This window comes from Solanum lycopersicum, chromosome 9, assembly GCF_036512215.1.
Source record: "Solanum lycopersicum chromosome 9, SLM_r2.1".
Classification (NCBI taxonomy): domain Eukaryota; kingdom Viridiplantae; phylum Streptophyta; class Magnoliopsida; order Solanales; family Solanaceae; genus Solanum; species Solanum lycopersicum.
The window spans coordinates 22,425,297-22,445,215 of NC_090808.1; the positions used below are offsets into that span (position 1 = coordinate 22,425,297).

General features: G+C 33.2%; 2 protein-coding genes across 2 annotated transcripts; both read right to left on the reverse strand.

Annotated features, from left to right (window-relative positions):
• Window positions 1–14,992: 14,992 nt before the first annotated feature.
• LOC109119302 (replication factor A protein 1-like) lies at window positions 14,993–17,783 on the reverse strand. The gene is made up of 7 exons (XM_069289392.1): window positions 17,759–17,783; window positions 16,712–16,833; window positions 16,354–16,627; window positions 16,152–16,239; window positions 15,936–16,060; window positions 15,598–15,847; window positions 14,993–15,308 (listed from the first exon to the last, which is right to left on the reverse strand). The coding sequence occupies exons 1-7, from the start codon at window positions 17,781–17,783 to the stop codon at window positions 14,993–14,995; spliced, it is 1,200 nt and encodes a 399-aa protein (XP_069145493.1).
• Window positions 17,784–18,807: 1,024 nt separating this feature from the next.
• Window positions 18,808–19,895, reverse strand: LOC101251079 (protein BTR1-like). Its single transcript, XM_026028885.2, has 5 exons — window positions 19,765–19,895; window positions 19,405–19,512; window positions 19,278–19,339; window positions 19,105–19,188; window positions 18,808–19,000 (listed from the first exon to the last, which is right to left on the reverse strand). Exons 1-4 carry the CDS (start codon window positions 19,831–19,833, stop codon window positions 19,167–19,169), a joined length of 261 nt encoding a protein of 86 aa, XP_025884670.1. The 5' UTR covers window positions 19,834–19,895; the 3' UTR covers window positions 18,808–19,000; window positions 19,105–19,166.
• Between the last annotated feature and the right edge of the window lie 24 nt (window positions 19,896–19,919).

The following is a 19,919-nucleotide window of genomic DNA, read 5'->3' on the forward strand; positions in this document are numbered from 1 at the left end:
TAAGGTTTCATTCAAGGTGGTCTTCGTAGATTAAGTTCTACATAAGGTATGGGTTTCTCTCCTTGACTTATTTCTCCAAGAGAACTTTCTTTCCAACGATTCAAAGATTGAAAACTAGGGTTGTTCCCGTGTTCTCGTCAAACTCCTTTGTCCCTAGTATACTTTTTGATTCTATGTTGAATAGGTTAGATATAATGTTGTTTGTATATGAAGATGGATGATCTTATGTGTAATGTTCTTGAATTATGATTTTTGATTAACCTACGAAGTTGTGATCGTATGAAGTTAAGTGCTTAAAACGTATATCATGAATCGACAATGTGTTAGTTACATCTATAATTGTTTTAAGTGTTTGTTTGTACGAATGTTGCATTGCTGTTATTGTGACATTATGAAGGTGTTAAATTCATCAAATATTAATATGATGATGTTCAATATGTCTTAAAAACGTTACAATAAAGTCATGGACCAAGACTAGTTAATAGAATGATACAATGTTAGTATGTGTCCGAAACTGTTATGCATGAAGATGATTACGGTTTGTTGTGTATACCTACTGTAAATGTGTCTTTTTGATGATGTTGTGTTCGTTAAATGATCATATTATGCTGTTCAAGATGTTTAAAAATGTTATGCCTAAATTTATGTTATAAGGATTGGCTAAAAAGATCTCCATGAAATCATAATTTGAGTGACTGTTTGGCTTATGCCAATAAAATAGCTAACAATACATTGTCCAAAAGGGATGCATGCAAATGCATATAATATTATGTTAAACAATTAAAAGATTGGCTAATGAATAATATACATATCCAACCAAGCATGAAAGAATATAAAATTGGCCTATGCCAACAAAGATGGTTATGAAATCTATACCCAAATGTTTATGCCAATACTAATCATACGTCAATCTTGTGTAGTAAGAGTATCAAACATATTATAAGCACTTATAAAGTAATCCAATGAATCAATAACCAAGGGCATGACACTCATTGGTACAACTCACAACATGCTCTAAAAGTATGACATATGAACTCATAAAACTCATTGAATAAAGTGCTCATCACCCATAAACGATGAGATGAATCTACTACACTAAAGTAAGTAAGTAATGTGAGTTATAATATAATTAAAGGGGTTTAAAGTAATTAAGTGACTAGAATGGGGTGTTAAAGAAAGTGAGACAAGTCTTACTTACACCTAAGCTACTATGTTAAGAGAATGCTCACGTTTGAAGGTGTTAGAATGTGTGAGCCAGTCTCATTAACACCAAAGGATGATATGTAAGGGAAATTCACATTTCATCAATGTAAAGTAAGGATGACCAGTCATCAATAGACTAAGTAAATCTCAATCTAAAAGAAAGCCTCCATAATGCTTGAGTCAATATTAAAAGATAAAGAAGAAATGAACATTCACGTAATGAGGTGAGTAATTATGTTAATCTATGATGCTAATGAAAATGGTCAACGTGATAAGTGGATAAGATGAATGGTGAGACAAGTCTCAACCAAGCCTAAGTAAAGGTCACTAAAAGTAATCACCTAAGAGAGTGTTGAATATCAAGAGACAAGTCTCAATCTTACTCTATTTTTAAGTGTAAGGACAATTCGCAGTTAATACTAATGATGAGATGAGAAATCATCTAATGAGAAATGATGCGCTCATTCTTGAAACCAGCTTCCATGATGTATGAGTTGAATATAATATAACTTTATACAGAGCACCGATAGGCTATCTATGAGCTGTGATGCCTTCCTTGGTAAGGGCGGAGGTTCAGGTTACTCTCATGAGATAAGTCTGTCTGGCATGCCGTGTATGATATCCTTATATCTACTAGTCTTTGAACCTATACTTCCAATATAGTATCTAGCAGAGTTCGACACCCTATATACGCTAGTATGTTCGGGTCACTTTGGCCGGTGATTCCACCTTTTTTTTGGTGTGAGACACACACTGCATTTCATGATGCTCACATAATCTATGTCGGTTAAAGTCAAAGTTCCCAAAGAAAGAATGGGGCCAGCCTCAAAGTATGAAATTTAATGAAATGAACGATACTGAAGGTGTTTGTTCAGGACAATTAGGAGATGAAATCAGATTCAAGCAATGACATTAGGTCATTCTTGCTCATTTCACTTGAGGATACCGATGAGAGTCTTAAACTTCATCCTAGGTATAAATGGTGTTTACATCAGCTTACGAAAAAATGAAATGAATAATGTGAAGTATGAATGAACGAATGAAGTAGACTCTGTGTTTGCTAAAGAAGGCCCTCAGCTTGAGGTCCCATATATTGGGCCCTCACTTGAGATGTCTTAATGCTACGTCAACGCTTCCAGAGTCTCATGTATATGAGATGTATAATATATAAAACATGAAAGTAATGAAATCAATGGTATGATCAATAGAGAACTACTTATGAAAGGTAATGAATATATAGTGTGTAGAATGACTCTCTATAAGGTAGGAAAATCATTCCTTAGTCCTTGGATTACTTACATCGATTCATTGTGGCTATGAGACTATAATGAATCATTGCAATTGTAAGTAAAATGTAGGACCAAAAGAATTATTGAACTACGCAAAAAGAAAAAGAAAAATACTGAAAAATAATTTGTGTACAAAGTGGAGCTCTCGGCCTAAGAGGATCAAAAATCTCAAATCTTCGCCCGAGTTGTTCTAAAATTATGTTGATGATACTAATATTTTGTAATCATATAGAATATGAGTTGTGTTCTTTGAATGTATTTAAATATATCAAATTCATACAACAATTCACAACTTACAATGTAGGAAAGTCTAGTGACTAGGCTTTCCAGAAATAGCATGTTGTTGAGGAAGAGCTTTCTTTGATCATACATAGCCTTATGTGTATGTGACCATACACCCATACTTAGTACAAGTGGTGTACTAACCCCTACTATTTACTATTTTATTGATGCAAGTTAAGGGACAGATTGACGACTCTTGTAACGGTTTGGATATCAGTGTTTCTCCAGACCATTTGGCAGGTCCTCTTGATTTTGAGGATGCTACAATTTTAGTCTAGCCTTAGTTTAAGACAAAACTAGTGGATGTTTTCCCTAGCGTTTCTTTTGTGCTTTCATTTCAAAGCTTTTGTAATGAGGCCGTATTTGGAAAACGTATTTACGATATATTCTTATTCTGTTTGGAATTAATTCTTATGATAGATGGTTGTTACATTTATGTTGAGCTTAGTATATGATGAATTCATGAAATAACCATATGAATTCTATGTATACTTCATACCTTTAAAATTTTTAAATTTTTTGCTAAAATTAACCATATGAATGTGATAAATGCACGATGAGGCTTGTCAGCGACCTCTTAGAGGTCAACGACGCCGGTTGCGATTCGAATTCCAGAGTCCGGGTCGTGACAAACTTGGTATCAGAGCATGAGGTTAAAGTACCTATGAACTAAAGCTCAACAAAACCACGTTACATAGTTTCTAGCTTATGGTTGTGAAGCGCGCCACAATCATGACTTAGAGATTACGTGATGATAGACAATTCTCCCTTCTTCTACTTTTTATCGTGCTATCTAGAGCTTTGACACTTTGTGTCAATATAATTATCCAACTTCCTTATTGTGTGAATGTGTAGAAAAATTCACACAATAATTACGATGGCCAACTGGTCTAAGGAGCCTGACTCAAGATCTGGCCTTTCCAGGAAGGGCCCATAATGGAAATGTCCAACGTGGATGAAAGACGTGTGATGAGTGTGGATGTTCGCATGGAGGTGAATGCATGGTAAGTTCTAAAAGCCTGCTATGAGTACTAATGAAGAGGATAAGGCTGCATACAAACTTAAGGATATGGATAAGGTGTGAATTTGCTTCATAAGTGTTGTGCTACAATAGACTATAGAAACAGGGTAGTAAGATTTTGAGTTTCCAAATGAGTTAAAGGTGAGATGGAAAGGGCATGGTTCAAATCCAACAAGCCAAATAGTTTCAAATCTTAAGGCCAATAAGATGTTATCCAAGGGGTTAGGATTCAACGAGAATCTTTCTTACAAAGAGTTTTCCGTTGAAATTTTAGATCGCCAAGTGAAATGGTTGAGGAACAAGAAGATTGCCCCTGTAAGAGTATTATGGGAAAACCACCTTGTTGAGGGAGAAACATGGGAGGCCGAGGACGATATGAGATCCCTTTACCCTCACTTATTCATTTCATGAGGTTTGATATACTCCTCCTAAGTCGGGTTTTTCTTAAGAAACTCTAAGTTTTAGTGCAATAGTAGACTTGGTGTTGTAAGTCCATAATCGTATGTGTAATAATTTCACTATGTGAGTTAAAATGAATTCATGTTGCATTTCAAGTTGATGTTTTTGTATATCTTATTACGTGATTGTGTGTTGCATGAGTGTGATGTGCATTAAGTTAAACTAGAATTGAGAAGTAGTTCCTCGATTTTCAATAAGAATCTTCAAATAAGCTTAGAGTAGGTGCATTATTCAGAGTAAGTATTGAATTAGACATTCATGAAGATAAAGTTCAAGCATGCTAAAGAAATTTCCAAACATTTCCCTCTTAAGTTTAAAATGATAGGTAGTGTCATTCAGGGACGAATGTTCCTAAGGTGGGTAGGTGGGGGGATAATGTAACATTCCGAAAAATTACATGCGTAGTGAACAACCAATAGGTATTTAGGAATGCATATTGGGGTTACATAGGCGTCCCAATGCCCAATATTGAAAAAAATTAAGCATTGTATATAAAATTGTATAAGGGTGTGAGCCAATTTCTATATTTACCCAAGTACGCATAACGTGATCTAAACTTGTTTAGAATTGTACCTGCAATCAAGACCCTATGCTAAAATTATAAATTGTTTTAGTTCAAAACCCAATGCATTAGGTACTAGGCATCCAAATTTCAAGCCTAGCTCCATAGCACATAACCATTTAAAATGATCATGTAGATTAAGTAGTGCCCAAGGACATAATGAGGATCCTTGGGACAGTAAGTAAGCATTCCCAAATGAAACATAAATAATAGTTAGTTAGGAAAGTTCAACCAACCCATGTGCAAGCACATGTGCAAGACATGTGAAGAAGCTGCCAAAGGAGGGGACCACCCTCACTGAATTCGGTTAGGATAGTTAGGGGGGAAAACGTGCACAAGGGACCACTCCATGTGGGGCCTAAAATTCCTACCAATTCTAGAATCTTACCAACTGCCTTAAATAACTAAATAACCTAGGACTAACCAAATTGGACCCATTAATGTACCCGACAACCTAGGACCAAAACTTGGTTGACACTAACATAGTACTAGTTAAAGTGACAACATAGTACCCAACCTAGGATGGTCCAAAAGGTTAGTTATGGTCCTAACAACTTATGTGTAATTAAGTAATACCCATATATTACTTAATTAATTAATTTATAAAATTAATTAATTAATTTATAAAATTAATTAATTAATTTAACATCGCTAAAACCGAAGATAAAAAGGAAATTTTAAGATTTCGGTTAAGACAAGAAAGGGACAACCTAGTACCTAACTTAGGATGGTCCAAAGAGTTAGTTAAGATCCTAACGACTTAAGGGTACTTTAGTAATTACCCTAGAATACTTAATTAATTAATTTAGAAACCTAATTAATTAATTTAAAGGGGAATAACCGAAATCACAAAGCATTATCGAAATTTCGGTAAAGACAACCTAGTACCTAACCTAGGATGGTTTAAAGGATTAGTTATGGTTATAACGAATTAAGGGTACTTAATTAATTATCCTAGTTCCCTTAATTAATTAAATTATCCATTTAATTAGTTAAATTTAAGGGTTCAAACCAAAATTCTTACACTAACCTAGTATAACTCAAGAAATATCCTATTACTTAACTTAGGATGGTCCAAAAGGGACAATTTTTGTTCCAATGATTTAAGGGAACTTTATTAGTTACCCTAGGTAACTTAATGAAATAAATTATTAATTTAATTAATTAATTTAAATAGGAAAAATTCCAGATTTGACCAAGTATTGTGTTTTCCTAGTTATCCAGGAGGGACTTTTTAGTAATTAGTTAATTAATTTATTTAATTAACCTATTAAACACTAAGTTGAATGAGTAAATATCAGTTCTTAAACCAAAAAATCACGTTCAAACACATAGACCAAAAGGACGCAAAGATAGAAAGCAACGAACACAAGAAAAAGGCATAAAATTTATCCATTTCTCTAAGGGGATTCAAAGGTTTCTTCAAGGTTTTGTTCAAGGTGGTCTTTGTAGATTAAGTTATACATAAGGTACGGGTTTCTCTCCTGGACTTATTTCTCCAAGAGAACTTTCTTTCCAATGATTCAAAGATCTTGAAAACTAGAGTTGTTCCTGTGTTTTCGTCAAACTCCTTTGTCCCTAGTTTCTTTTTCGATTCCATATTGAATAGGTTAGTTATCATGTTGTTTGTATGTGGTGCTGGATTATATTATGTGTAATGTTCTTGAATTATGATTGTCGATTAACCTATGAAGTTGTGATCGTATAAAGTTAAGTCCTGAAAACATGTATCATGAATCGATAATGTGTTAGTTACACCCGTAATTGTTTTAAGTGTTCATGTGTTTGTTCGAATGTTGCATTGATGTTATTGTGTCGTTATGAAGGTGTTAAATTCATCAAATTTTTATATGATTCTGTCCAATATGTCTTAAAAATGTTACCCTAAAGTCATGGGCTAAGATATGCTAAGAGAATGATACTAGGTTAAGATGTGTCCGAAACTGTTATGTATGAAGATGATTATGGTTTGTAGTGTATACCTACTGTAAATGTGACTTGTTGATGATCTTGTGTTCGTTAAATGGTCATATTATGCTGTTCAAGATGCTTAAAAACGTTATGCCTAAAGTTATGTTATAAGGATTGGCTAAAAAAATCTCCATGAAATCATAATTTGAGTGATTGTTTGGCTTATGCCAATAAAATGGCTAACAATACATTGTCCAAAAGGGATGCATTCAAATGGCTATAATATTATGTTAAACAATTAAAAGTTTCGCTAATGAATAATAAACATATCCAACCAATCATGACAGAATGTAAAATTGGCCTATGCCAACAAAGATGGTTATGTAATCTATACCCAAATGTTTATGTCAATACTAATCATATGTCATTATTCTGTAGTAAGAGTATCAAATATATTATAAGCACTTATAAAGGAATTCAATGAATCCATAACCAAGGGCATGACACTCATCGGTACAACTCCCAACATGCTCTAAAAGAATGACATATGAACTCATGAAACTCATTGAATGAAGTGCTCATCGTCCATAAACAATTAGATGAATATAATACACTAAAGTATGTAAGTAAAGTCAGTTATAACATAATTAAAGTGGTCTAAAGTAAGTAAGTGACCCTAATGGGTGTTAAAGAAAGTGAGACAAGTCTCACTTACACCTAAGCTACTATGTTAAAAGAATACTTACGTATGAAGGTGTTAGAATGTGTGAGACAGTCTCATTAACACAAAAGGATGATATGTAAGGAAAATTCAGATCTCATCAATGTAAAGTAAGGATGATCAGTAACCAATAGAGTAAGTAAATCTCAATCTAAAAGAAAGCCTCCATAATGATTGAGTCAACACTAGAAGATAAAGAAGAAATGAACATTCACGTAATGAGGTAAGTAATTATTTTAATCTATGATGCTAATGAAAATGGTGACAACATGATAAGAGGATAAGATGTATGGTGAGACAAGTCTCAACCAATCCTAAGTAAAAGTCACTAAAAGTACTCACCTAAGAGAGTGTTGAATATCAAGAGACAAGTCTCAATCATACTCTATATGTAAGTGTAAGGACGATTCACATTTAATACTAATGATGAGATGATAAATCATCTAATGAGCAATGATGAGCTCATGATAGAAGCCAGCTTCCATGATGTATGAGTTGAATGTAATAGAACTTTATACTGAACGCTAATATGCTAGCTATGAGCGGTGATACCTTCCTTCTGAAAGGGCAGATATTCACGTAACTCTCATGAGATGAGACTGTCCGACATGCTGGGTATGAGTCTCCTTATATCTTCTAGTCTTTGAACCTACACTGCCAATATAGGGATCTAGTAGGGTTCGACTCCCTATATACGCTAGCATGTTAGATTCACTTCGCCCGGTGATTCCACCTCTTTTCGGTGTGGGGCAGACACTGGATTTCATGATGCTCACATGATCTATGTCGGTTAAGGTTAGAGTTCTCAAAGAAAGAATGAGGCCAGTCTCAAAGTATGAAACATAATGAAATGAACGATGCCGGAGGTGTTTGTGCAAGAAATCAGGAGGTGAAATAAGATTCAAGTAATGACATTTGGTCATTCTTGGTCATTGCACTTCATGACCCAGATGAGAGTATTAAACTTCATCCTAGGCATAGCTGGTGTTTATATCAGCTTATGAATGAATGAAATGAATAATGTGAAGTACGAATGAACGAATGAAGCAGACTCTGTGTTTGCTAACGTAAGCCCTAGCGTTGATGTCCCAAATGTTGGCCCCTTACTTGAGATGTCTTAATGCTACATCAAAGATTCCAAAGCCTCGTGTATATGAAATGTATAATATATAAAACATGAAAGTAATTAAATCAATGGCATGGTCAATGGAGAATTGCTTATGAAAGGTAATGAATATATAGTTTAAAGAATGACTCAATATAAGGTAGGGAAATCATTCCTTAGTCCTTGAATTAAGTGCATCGATTCGTTGTGGGTATGGGACTACAATGAATCATTTCACTTGTAAGTAAGACATAGGACCAAAAGAATTATTGAAATACACAACATGAAGAAGAAAAATACTGAAAAATAATCTAAGTGTACAAATAGGAGCTCTCGGCCTAAGACGATCAAAAATCTCAAATCTTTGCCTGAGTTGTTCTAAAATTATGTTGATGATACTAATGTTTTGTAATCATATAGAAAATGAGTTTTGTTCTTTGAATGCATTTAAATACGTCATATTCATACCACAATTCAAAACTAACAATTTAGAAAAGTTTAGTGACTTGGCTTTCCAGAAATAACATGTTGTTTAGGAAGAGATTTCTTTGATCATGCATAGCCTTATGTGTATGTACAAATACACCCATAATTAGTAGAAGTGGTGTACTATCCCTTACTATTTACTATTTTATAGATGCAGGTTAAGGGACAGATTAACGACTCTTGCAACGGTTTGGACATCATCGTTTCTCCAGACCATTTGGTAGGTCCTCTTGATATCGAGGATGTTACAATTTTAGTCTAGCCTTAGTTTTAGACAAAGCTAGTTGATGTTTTCCCTAGCATTTCCTTCGTACTTTCATTTTGAAACATTTGTAATAAGTCTGTGTTTGACAAACGTATTTACAAAATATTCTTATTCTGTTTCAAATTGATTCTTATGATATATGGTTGTTACATTTATGTTGAGCTTAGTGTATGATGAATTCATGAAATAACTATATGAAGTTTATGTATACTTCATATGTCTAAAAGTTTTAAACTTTTTGCAAAAATTAACCATATGAATGTGAAGAATGCAAGTTGAGGCTTCTCTGCAACCTCTGAGAGGTCAACGACGTCAGTTGCAGTTCAGATTCCAGAATCCGGATCGTGACACCTCTTTCAATTGATAGGACTCCAACTCCACCTTTTATGTAGAGGTAACTACCATACTATCCACTATCTTATAAATTTCATGATTTCATCCAAGAAATCTTGTAGATCTTCTCCCACACTAGAGCCAAGAAAAATAGGAGGATTCATCCTCTCAAAGTTCCTTAATCTTAAGGCTATGGTACTTTTCAAATATTCATTCTAGGGACCACGTCTCTATTTTCTTGGGTCGTCATCGCTTAGACCAAAGTTAGGAAAGCTGCCCTAATCTCTTGATTGGTCATGTCCGGGGGAACCACTGGAAATTGCTCACCTTGAGGATCTTGTCCATCTTGGGGACCTAAGGGAGAAATTTTATCATGAGCAATCTCCTTATCCACTCTCCTTGCGGATCTTCCTCTCGTATTCATATCCTATAAACACAAGAGTAGGATTAGGAAAGTGACACTTATAGGACTCAACTCTAAGGCACAACATCAAGAATAATGAAAGAAGTGTAACTTCTATCGTCCTATAACCTCTCGCTCATAGATGTGTCGCAAGTCAAACTTATGTACAAGACTCTACTAGACGTGGCTTGTGAGACTTTGATCCTAAAAACCATTCCTAATGCTCTGATCCCATGTTTCTCATGATCCGAGAGCACCCCAGGTCGTAACATGGCGTACTTGACCCCGAAGGAGTCTCATACAAGCCTCTTAGCATTCTATCATTACATAGGTAGTAAAAATAGTGTGGAATTCTAAAATTTTCTTAGTAAAGCCAACAATCAAATACTCATTTATAAAATGACGAAATACTAAGTCTCAACATAACCATCTTAGATACAACATCAACATCATAAGTACACGATGTTTACATCCCTACTTTATTCAAATAGGGAAAAACGTCGTGATGACTAAAAAAAGGCCAATGAACTCAATATTAAAGAATTTAAAGAATAAAAGAATTTTAAAAAAAGTCGTCACCTAATTGTAAGAAGACTAAGAATTCATTTAAATTGATCTATGAAACCATCAATATCTAGGTAAGGGGTTCATTTTATTCTGAAGAGAAAGTGTTAGGGATCATTAGATATCCACAACTATGGATCCCGACTAAATTTATTTTTTTTCAATTTTAGGAGGAAATAAAACAACATACAATATACACAAATAATAAAGTAAACAAGCACTACGAGACACGACCTAATGTTTGGCTACCGTGAACAATAAACACAATAATAAATAAAGCGGAAAACGGTCTAAAATACCCTCGAAGTATTTAAAATGGTACAAAATTACCCTTCATCCACCTATTGGCTTCAAAATGCCCTTCTCATCCATCTATTGGCTCCAAAATACCCTTGTCATCCACCTTTGGGTTCAAAATTGACCACTTATTTAATGGTTTAAAATTAATTTGTTTAAATATTTTTTAAAATACTTGGCGCTCAACTATTGGTTATAATTTAATTTATTAATATAATTTTTAGAAATCCAACCCACTACCCATTCATTACTAACTATACTCCACTTAATTAATAAACCAATTATAATATCAAATTCGCCTAAACACTACTAAAATACAATAAAATTATAGATTCCTGAAAAATGACATGCAAAATTAGTCGAGTCCGAATCGAAGCCCCAATTAAATTTAAGTTGAGCCGCTAATTTTTAGGAAGATACTTTTAATGGGAGTCTCTTCCAAGTTTAAATTCGAAATTTATGATTATAGTACATCCCAAATTAATTCATGCACCTTTTTTTAATATAATTTTATAAATATTTATGATTTGTTTTAAAACCTTAAAAAAAGTTATCTATAAAGTAACATCACATAATTGAGATAAAAGAATAATTAAGACGAATATAGTCAGACTTTTATGTTTAGCGGTAATTTTTATTTAGACACATGAATGTATGATAATTTACTTATATAGATATTTTCACCTCAAATTTTTAAAACCACTCATTGGCAGTAGCTTTCCTGTTGTTGCATTAGTAATGTGACAGGTTTATTAATTTTGTGGGGTTTAATTAGTAATAAGTGGGTAGTGGATTGATTTATAAATTATACCAATAAGTTAAACTATAACAAATAGTTCATTGTCACGTATTTAAAAAAATATATAAATAGTTTAAATTTAAAACCGTTAAATACGTGGTCAATTTTGAACCCAAAGGTGGATGCCAAGGGTATTTTGGAGCCAATAGGTGGGTGGGAAGGGTATTTTTGAGCTAATAGGTGGATGAAGGGTAATTTTGTACCATTTTCAATACTTTAAGGGTATTTTAGGTCTTTTTCCGTAAATAAAGATTGTAGTTCGAATTCCATTGAAATAGCTTCAGTGGGAAGCGACTCCGGGGTAATTGTAAACACACTTAATAAAAGCGTTAATAATAACTAAATATGGATAAAAATAAATGAAATAATTTACTGAAAATAAAACCCATCTTATTAACCTGGTATCTTTGGAAATTGACGGTAATTTTTCATAGCCAATTTTAACAAATAAAGAATATAAATTTGACTAAATTTCCATCTTTTAAAATGAGGAAGCCTAAAAAACACACGAAGAAATTTTTTCATTGACCACTATTGTAACAATTTAAATAAAACTAATGATGAAGATTGAAAAGAAATAATTATAAATAACAAGCTAATAAAAATTTGAACAATAAGAACTTTCTGAAACAAAACTAAAAACACCAAATATAAAATCATGAAGAAATAGACCACATTAAACCAAAACAAATATTAATTCGATCAACTAAAATTTAAAAAATGAGTAAACATAATATTATATATTAAAAATAACATCAACAGTAACAATAATAACATGACGAATATTATAATAATAAAATGCTAATAATAACAAAACTAGTAGAAAAACTCAATAATAAATAGCCGAGTGATTCAGCAACAAATTTGAACAAAGTCATAAATGATACTCATCAGTATTAAACAAAAAAAAAAATCAAGATAACAGTGAAATAATATTCCCTCCATTCCATATTAACTTTAACTTTGAGGTGTTTTCACACCCTTTAAGCAAAGTAGGTTATAACATGAACTTAATATAATTTTTTATTTTTATCCTTATTAATTATTATAAAAATAACTAATCAAAATAACTAATTCTAATAGTAACTTGAAGAATAAAATTGAAGAATATTTAAAAATAGTCTTGAAAATTGAAATTATAAATTAACTAGGGAACATGTCCGCGCTTCGCGCGCGGATTAGTTAATGTGATTGGAAATTTTTTCTTGTAGATGCATTATATAATTATATTATTTGAGCATATCATTTTGTTTTCATTTGAAATGATGATGCATGATGAAACTTATGAACTTTAGTATCTATTTAATGAGAATAATACATTGTTAATGAATAAATTTTAGAATATATACTCTGTTAATAAATTTATTTGTTTTGATTGCTAAAATATCTATAGATTTATATCAAATACGGCATATCATTATTTATTAGATTGATGGTTAGAGAATATATTTTCTGATCATAATTTATATTGATTATTTGGGGGCGATCCTTATTTGTCTTATCTATTGTAGTACTTCTGTATAAGTTTTAGGAATTGAAAGAAGGTTAATGTTGAACGGTGATGTTTTTTACCTTAGGAACTAAAATAAATAAATTTTAAAAAACACAAAAATCCCCAAATTGCCAAAATCATTGAAATTACTTTGACTCCTCTCATTTTCTCATTGGAATAAATGAGAGCAAGTACTAGAATTAGTGGCAAACTTAATGCAGTAATCACATTAGCAAATAATGCAGATACTTTCATAACAAACTTAGTAAACCAAATGTATATATCTGCCAAGCTAATGCATTCCACACTAATGTCATTACATATGACACTCTCCCAAGCTTATACTCATTCATATCTCTTTTCATCCATCTCCATTCCCCGCTCGCGAATAGTCCAATCAGAATAGCACACGGGGAAAAACGACTGCCAAATGACTACGTTCATCACATCTTTCAATGTGCGTTTTTTCATTATGTTTCTGAAAATTCGCTCTGTTGCTGATAACAGCAACGCGTACCCTGCTGAACCGAAGAGAGTGTAGATGAATCCGATTAAAACGTAGCCTTTACCTTTTGCTGAACCGATTGATGAGGAAGCGTAGCAATGGTTTTAGACATTCCTCAATCATCAGTTATTGGGGATAGTGTTTGCATTATTTGTATTGGCGTTTAACCTTGGTATTTGATTTTTTGGACTCTTTATAATGGATGCTTACAAGAGGTTGCAAACTTTGAACAGGAATAGGGTATTTGTTTTTGTTTTATACAAGAAGGAAGCATCTTGTGTAGAAATGATGCTACAGAAAAGGTAATTCTATTGCTCTTCTGTTTAGTTGTGAAACATTAGATTCCTATGTCTAGCTTCTAATTACTTGCTGATAATAGTATAATACATGTTCCAACTAATTTGTCCCTGGCAACATTGGTACATGTAGTATGCACCATGCTCATTGTATTGTGTATCATATCTGGTTTACATTTTGTGATGTTTAAAGTGTCTTTGCCTCAGGTGTTGGAAAGTTGTCTCTATTAGTGGTGACAAGCAACAACATGCTCGTACTAAGGCCCTGTCACTCTGATATAGGGATATATAATTGAAGAAGAAAAATATCCGATTTTGTTGACCGCGACATCATATGCAAACAACGAAATAGATTAATAATATAAGCTGTCTAAGGTTGGATAAAACCATACAAGTATGAAAATCATCACTACGGACAACATGGAGCTACTTATTAAACTAAACTTAAAATGGTAAAAGGACTAAATAACTTAACTAAAGTGTAAATTATAATAGGACGAAACAACTAAATTTAGCTTAAAAAAACAGAAAACGATCAGAAGCAACAATTATAACTCTACTTCTTCAACTAATTTGTGTGATGCACACTTATTCCTCGTCATTTATGACCAACAATAATCCCTTTACTTCTTGACCTTATTTGTGTCTTGAACGCTTAATTCCTCATCATCTATGATTAGGTTTCTTTGTTTTCTACTCTTAGCAGCATTAGTTACATGTGCTTCATCCTCATAATCTTCCAAGTCAGTAAACAACTCATCAACAGATACCTGATTGTTCTTCAAAAAGTAAATTTATGAACATATTTATTAACCATGTTAGTCCTTAAAATGATTTGATTTTTTATATTAAAACATTAAATGTAATTACCATCTGTTTGGTCAATCCGTTGGTTCCCTGATCTTTTGGGTCAGTTTCATTTTTGGATAAGTTCTTCCCCTGGAAGAAGAACAGTATGAAAAATAAATTTCAAAGTAAACGTAATTGTAAATTAAAAACTCATAGTCTATATTGCAATACCTTTTCTTCTTTCTTTGGTTTGTATTGTACTTCCAAATTATCATCTGGAATCCAAAGCTTTGATATTGTAAAATTCTCAAGACCTTCTTTCAAATTATAGTGATTTAATCTCAATTTAAAAACAAATTCTTTCCCGCAAAGGCTGTGGACTTTGACAGGCACATCATTGTTAGCTGTAGTAAGCTTGTTGAACAACTTGTGAGCTGATGTATCAAGGAGTTTCTCAGCCACCGCATTAAATAAGATAAAAGTAGTGTCTCCGGTCCTATCTGTCACTTTTAGGTGTATCTTGTACCTATGTTTACATAATAAGTTAGATTCATTCACAACATATACAAACCTAATTCACAGTCCTTCGTAAATTGTTACCTGACCAAAGGAAATTTGCAATCTTTGTTGCAATTGTGGCATCGATAAATACTATTTGTTGGTTCAATATTCTTCGAGCACACATTGCATGAAATGTAGTACCAACCAAAATAGTTATCTATTTCTATTATCTTGCTCTTCACTGTAACAATGTATTCGTGCAATTTTAATTAAATATCATGATATAGTGTAATGATCATGTTTAAATGGTAAACCAATTATATGAGAAGCGTAATAAGAAAAGAACTTGTAGTTCAGAGCTCCACTCAGCCTCCAGCAACTCCTTAATGTCCATACGGTTCAAAAACATCTCTTCCTCACGAGGAAGACTTTTAACATTAGAGCTTTTTATAATTTGAACTTCATTGGACATGGTGGAAAATTTTGGAGCCAAAGATTGTATGTAATCTATATCAAGATTCACATATATTTTGCTTGCATAGGTGGTGGAGAAGCTAACCTCACCTATTGGGTTAAAGATGAAAGCATGTCATTTCTTTAAAACGCTTGGAGTTAAATTGCTAGTAAGTACAACTAAATCTGTAACAATTACCACGAAATTCCTTCACTGTTGTAGAAGTCACTATCACTATATATGGGCCAGCATCATTGTTATACAAATAAGGACAAAACTTCTCCCCAAATTCTTCCCATAAGGTAATTTTTTCTTTAGCCAAACTATGCATAGAAACCATGAATCAATGATCAAATAATTTTATGGTAAGGAGATAACAAAGTAAAACAACTTAAAATGAGATGAGTGACTTACTAATCAGTAAGAATGTGGATATCCCTCTTCTTCCATTTTGAAACAACACTCTCGATATCACCAATTCCATATAAACAACCAACAACATCTACGAAAATTGAAGAGGAAGATTCATATGCAAGTGTTCTATTTGAATAGTTTAGGCAATTATTTAGCATTTACATTAAATGTAATCGGTAAGACTTTAAATATAAATATAGACCTGATAAGACAATGTTGTTATTCACCCTTGAGTCAATGACATTAGGATTAACAAATTCAAAACCGTTTACTGGAATTTCAACAATATCTTCAAACAAATTCTTGATTGCAGTTGAGGCAAAGAAAATGATTTTTAATGAGTTTTGAACAGGTCTATATCCCCCAATGCTTTCAACAACTTTGAAGTTCTTGATGATAAATACAGAACCTTCATTCAACTTGTCTTTGAACCTGTTAACCTGATTTTTTCTAATTATACCATGCATCAAATTACCCTGATAGAAGAAGTAATTAGTAAGTAATTTGATAAATTGAAACTACCCAAAAAAAATTGGTAAATGAATCAATCAGAAATGTACCTTTTCATCGATAAATATCATATCCATAATGATAAGCTCACCATTTTTCTTGAGATTAATGGCGTTCCACATTCTACAAATTCTTACTCTTATTGCAAAATCATCTGTACCAGTAACCAATTCTGAAAGAAAAGAAATCGTCATTGTTAAAACTCAATTAAAAGAAACAGAGACAATGTGAAGTTGAATATGGGAATGATTCACTACCCATATATATATATACTATAAGAATTATTGTTATGAAAGGGGAGAGTAAATCAGTAGAGTAATAAGCTGAGCAATTATGACAAATTAATACATAATTAATTAGCAGAGCAATTATCACAGATTAATACACAATTAATTAGCAGAGCAATTATCACAGATTAATACACAATTTAATACATTGGAGTTACAAATAAGGAAGATGAAACAATGAGTTTTATGGAAACCTGTCTCTTAGATTCTTGGGAGGTAGAAGTTTCTTAGTTTGGCTACTTTTGTTTGAATTTTCTGAAGTTTTGGAGTTGCACAAGATAGGAAGTCGTCGTGGAACAGAATCAGTTCTGAACAGCTCTGCTGAAAATTTATCACACTTCTGCCAAAGGTGAGAAAAATGGATATCAAAAGTTAAATCCTTAAAATTTGTACTATGGATACTAGTAGTCAGTAAAGATACCTAAAAGACTTACCATGAAGCAGATTATTAAAAGTAAATAGATCATTTTGAGCTTCACAAACAAGAAAGAGTTAAAAGGGGCATGACAGAGTTTTGGTTTAATCCAATAAAGGTTGCTGAAATACTTAGAAGTGGACTAATTGTAGTGATAATATAGGTTCTTTATACAAAAATGATTATAGTTAAACCTCATAGTTTCATCTTCATATAGCAAGAAAACAAAAACAGAAAATTAATTTGTTCAAAACTCAAGTGTTCTCATTTTGGTAAGATATTTATAAGGAATCACAAAGATTATCCTTTTACCGCATAGAACAACATGCTCAGTGTGATTCTACAGGTGGATCTAAGGAGGGTAGCGTATATATATACGAAGCTCTATTCAAAACCAGTTCCAGTATCAATATCTGCCATAATTTGCCAAAGTCTTCTGAACTAAACTTGGTTTCCTCATACAGGCACAACTCTTGTTTGAACCCAATTGTTCAGTATTTCACAAGACAGAATGCTGAACAATATTGCAACTGATGGACTCTTTGGTTAGCTTAAACATATTTCTTTGAGCATGCGGTTCATTTTCTACACCTAGTTCAGCACAGGCTTATTGGCTAATTACCAAAGAAATTTTTTCTTAATCTATGGAGTTCCTTTCCGTTAAGCGGGTGATGTTTTTCTTAACCATATTTCTTTGAGCATGCAGTTCTTTGTACGCCTAGTTCAGCACAGGCTTATTAGCTAAAATTACCAAAGAAAACTTTCTTAACCTATGGAGTTCCTTTCAACTAAGCGAGTGATATTTGTGTTGATGTGTGACTCACAAATTCCTTATAAGATGAATATAATTTTCTCCACAGTAAGGCCAGGGATAAAGATAAACGCTATCATATTCATATTGTGAGCAAATGCCAACCAAAGTGCAGTCCTCAACTTAAAATAATAGAAGGGAAAATTTAAGTAAACTGGGTAGCAGGAGAGATACCTCTAGCTTTTTCCTGAATTTATCGTGCCCTTTCAGAAGTAAATGCACGGGGATATAGCAAGACAGAAATATTATCCATCCTATTGTCAAGACAATGACTCTGCAATTGAATTAGAAAAGAAGGATGAAAAGAGTGAGCTTTCAATGGGGTAGTGAAAAGCTATTGCAATAGGCGAGTAAATTAGTTCATGATTAGGACTCAAATGAGAAAAATAAAAAAATAGGATATGGTTCGGGTTATGGAAGTGGAAGTGGCTCCGGGTATGGAAGTGGTGGTGGAAGATTAGGAGGAGGTGGCGGAGGCGGTGGTGGTGGAGATGGTGGTGGTGGAGGTGGTGCTTGTCCAAGGACGTACCTGACATACTAAGAATAAGATGAATCATCTCATTGCATCGTATAAGCTCTTTCAGTAAGGAAGGAATAAATATTTTGTATGTAACAAACCATAAGAGAACTTCAAAGTTGTCAACTGAGTGTTAGCTATTGAATAATTACGACTGTATAGAACGGTATATATTCAGTCAACTGAATCAATTGCGAAAACTATAGCTTTGCTTCGAAATATTCCTTAAATGTACTTAAGATATGCTGCCCCTTCTCAGATGGAATGTGTTCTCCAGCCATGGATATCAGCATTTCACAAATTCATTCTCTAGAAATGTCAACACAGATCCAATATCACCATATGTATATGAAATTCGGTATCCATTAAGAAAACGTTAAAAAAGAAAAGTGAGAAATACAAGTTTGGATCACCTCACAGAAATAGTAGCTACTTTCCGAGATATCATGGACTCTGCAGTGCGGATTGCTCTTTGTTATCCAGTTATAGTTACCTTCCTGTAAAACGCCACAACAGCTTCATAAATGCAATCTGTGTTTTTGTAGTTCAACCTGACAAGTGAAATAACAATGCCAGGATGGTATACCTGTCGGAAGTACCAGACAAGAAATCACCCCTATCTGATATCTTTATTCTGGCACCACTAAGCTGCAACAAAAGCAAAGACTTAGTACATATAAAAAACCAGGGAGAATTGTAACTTCTTCACACACCTGACTGATCTCTATTATGCTCCTCCCATTACGTCCAAGGACTAGTCCAACATGCTCATCTGCAACACCAATAGTCATCGAATTGTCCCTGACTTCCAGTGGTGCCACCTGAGTAAAGAAGAATAGGATCATGACAGAAGCAAAATTAAAAAAGATAAAGCAGAACCGCATCTAGAAACAGGATAAGACTGTATAGTTGAAAACTTCAAGCCAGGCAGGAAGTAAAGAATTGGTTGTTTGGGGATAAAAGCAGGGTTGCTAGCATAGGTCACAAGCAGTAGGGATGCCAAGATATATTTTATTTTATTTTTACTTTTGGGATGAAGATAAAGTATTGTCCGTAGTAAGAAGAGAATGAACCTTGTTCTGCTGTCGGTTATTCGGATATCTTCCTCCAACTCTGTTTGGTGGTCCATATCCATAGTTCATTCCGACATATACAGCTGAGCAAATTAGAGGTAGTAGAATAAAATTCAAATTAGATGAGAGTATGACTCGGAATAAGGGCAGAAAAC

Coding starts and splice junctions, on each gene's coding strand:
- LOC109119302 (XM_069289392.1), bottom strand. CDS start 17,783: ATGGCAGATATTGATACTGGAACTG. Junction 16,628..16,711: donor TGATATTTATCGATGAAAAG/GTACATTTCTGA, acceptor TTCTTCTATCAG/GGTAATTTGATGCATGGTAT. Junction 16,061..16,151: donor ATCCACATTCTTACTGATTA/GTAAGTCACTCA, acceptor TTCTATGCATAG/TTTGGCTAAAGAAAAAATTA.
- LOC101251079 (XM_026028885.2), bottom strand. CDS start 19,833: ATGAACTATGGATATGGACCACCAAACAGAGTTGGAGGAAGATATCCG. Junction 19,340..19,404: donor GCATAATAGAGATCAGTCAG/GTGTGTGAAGAA, acceptor CTTTTGTTGCAG/CTTAGTGGTGCCAGAATAAA. Junction 19,189..19,277: donor TTGTCTGGTACTTCCGACAG/GTATACCATCCT, acceptor GGCGTTTTACAG/GAAGGTAACTATAACTGGAT.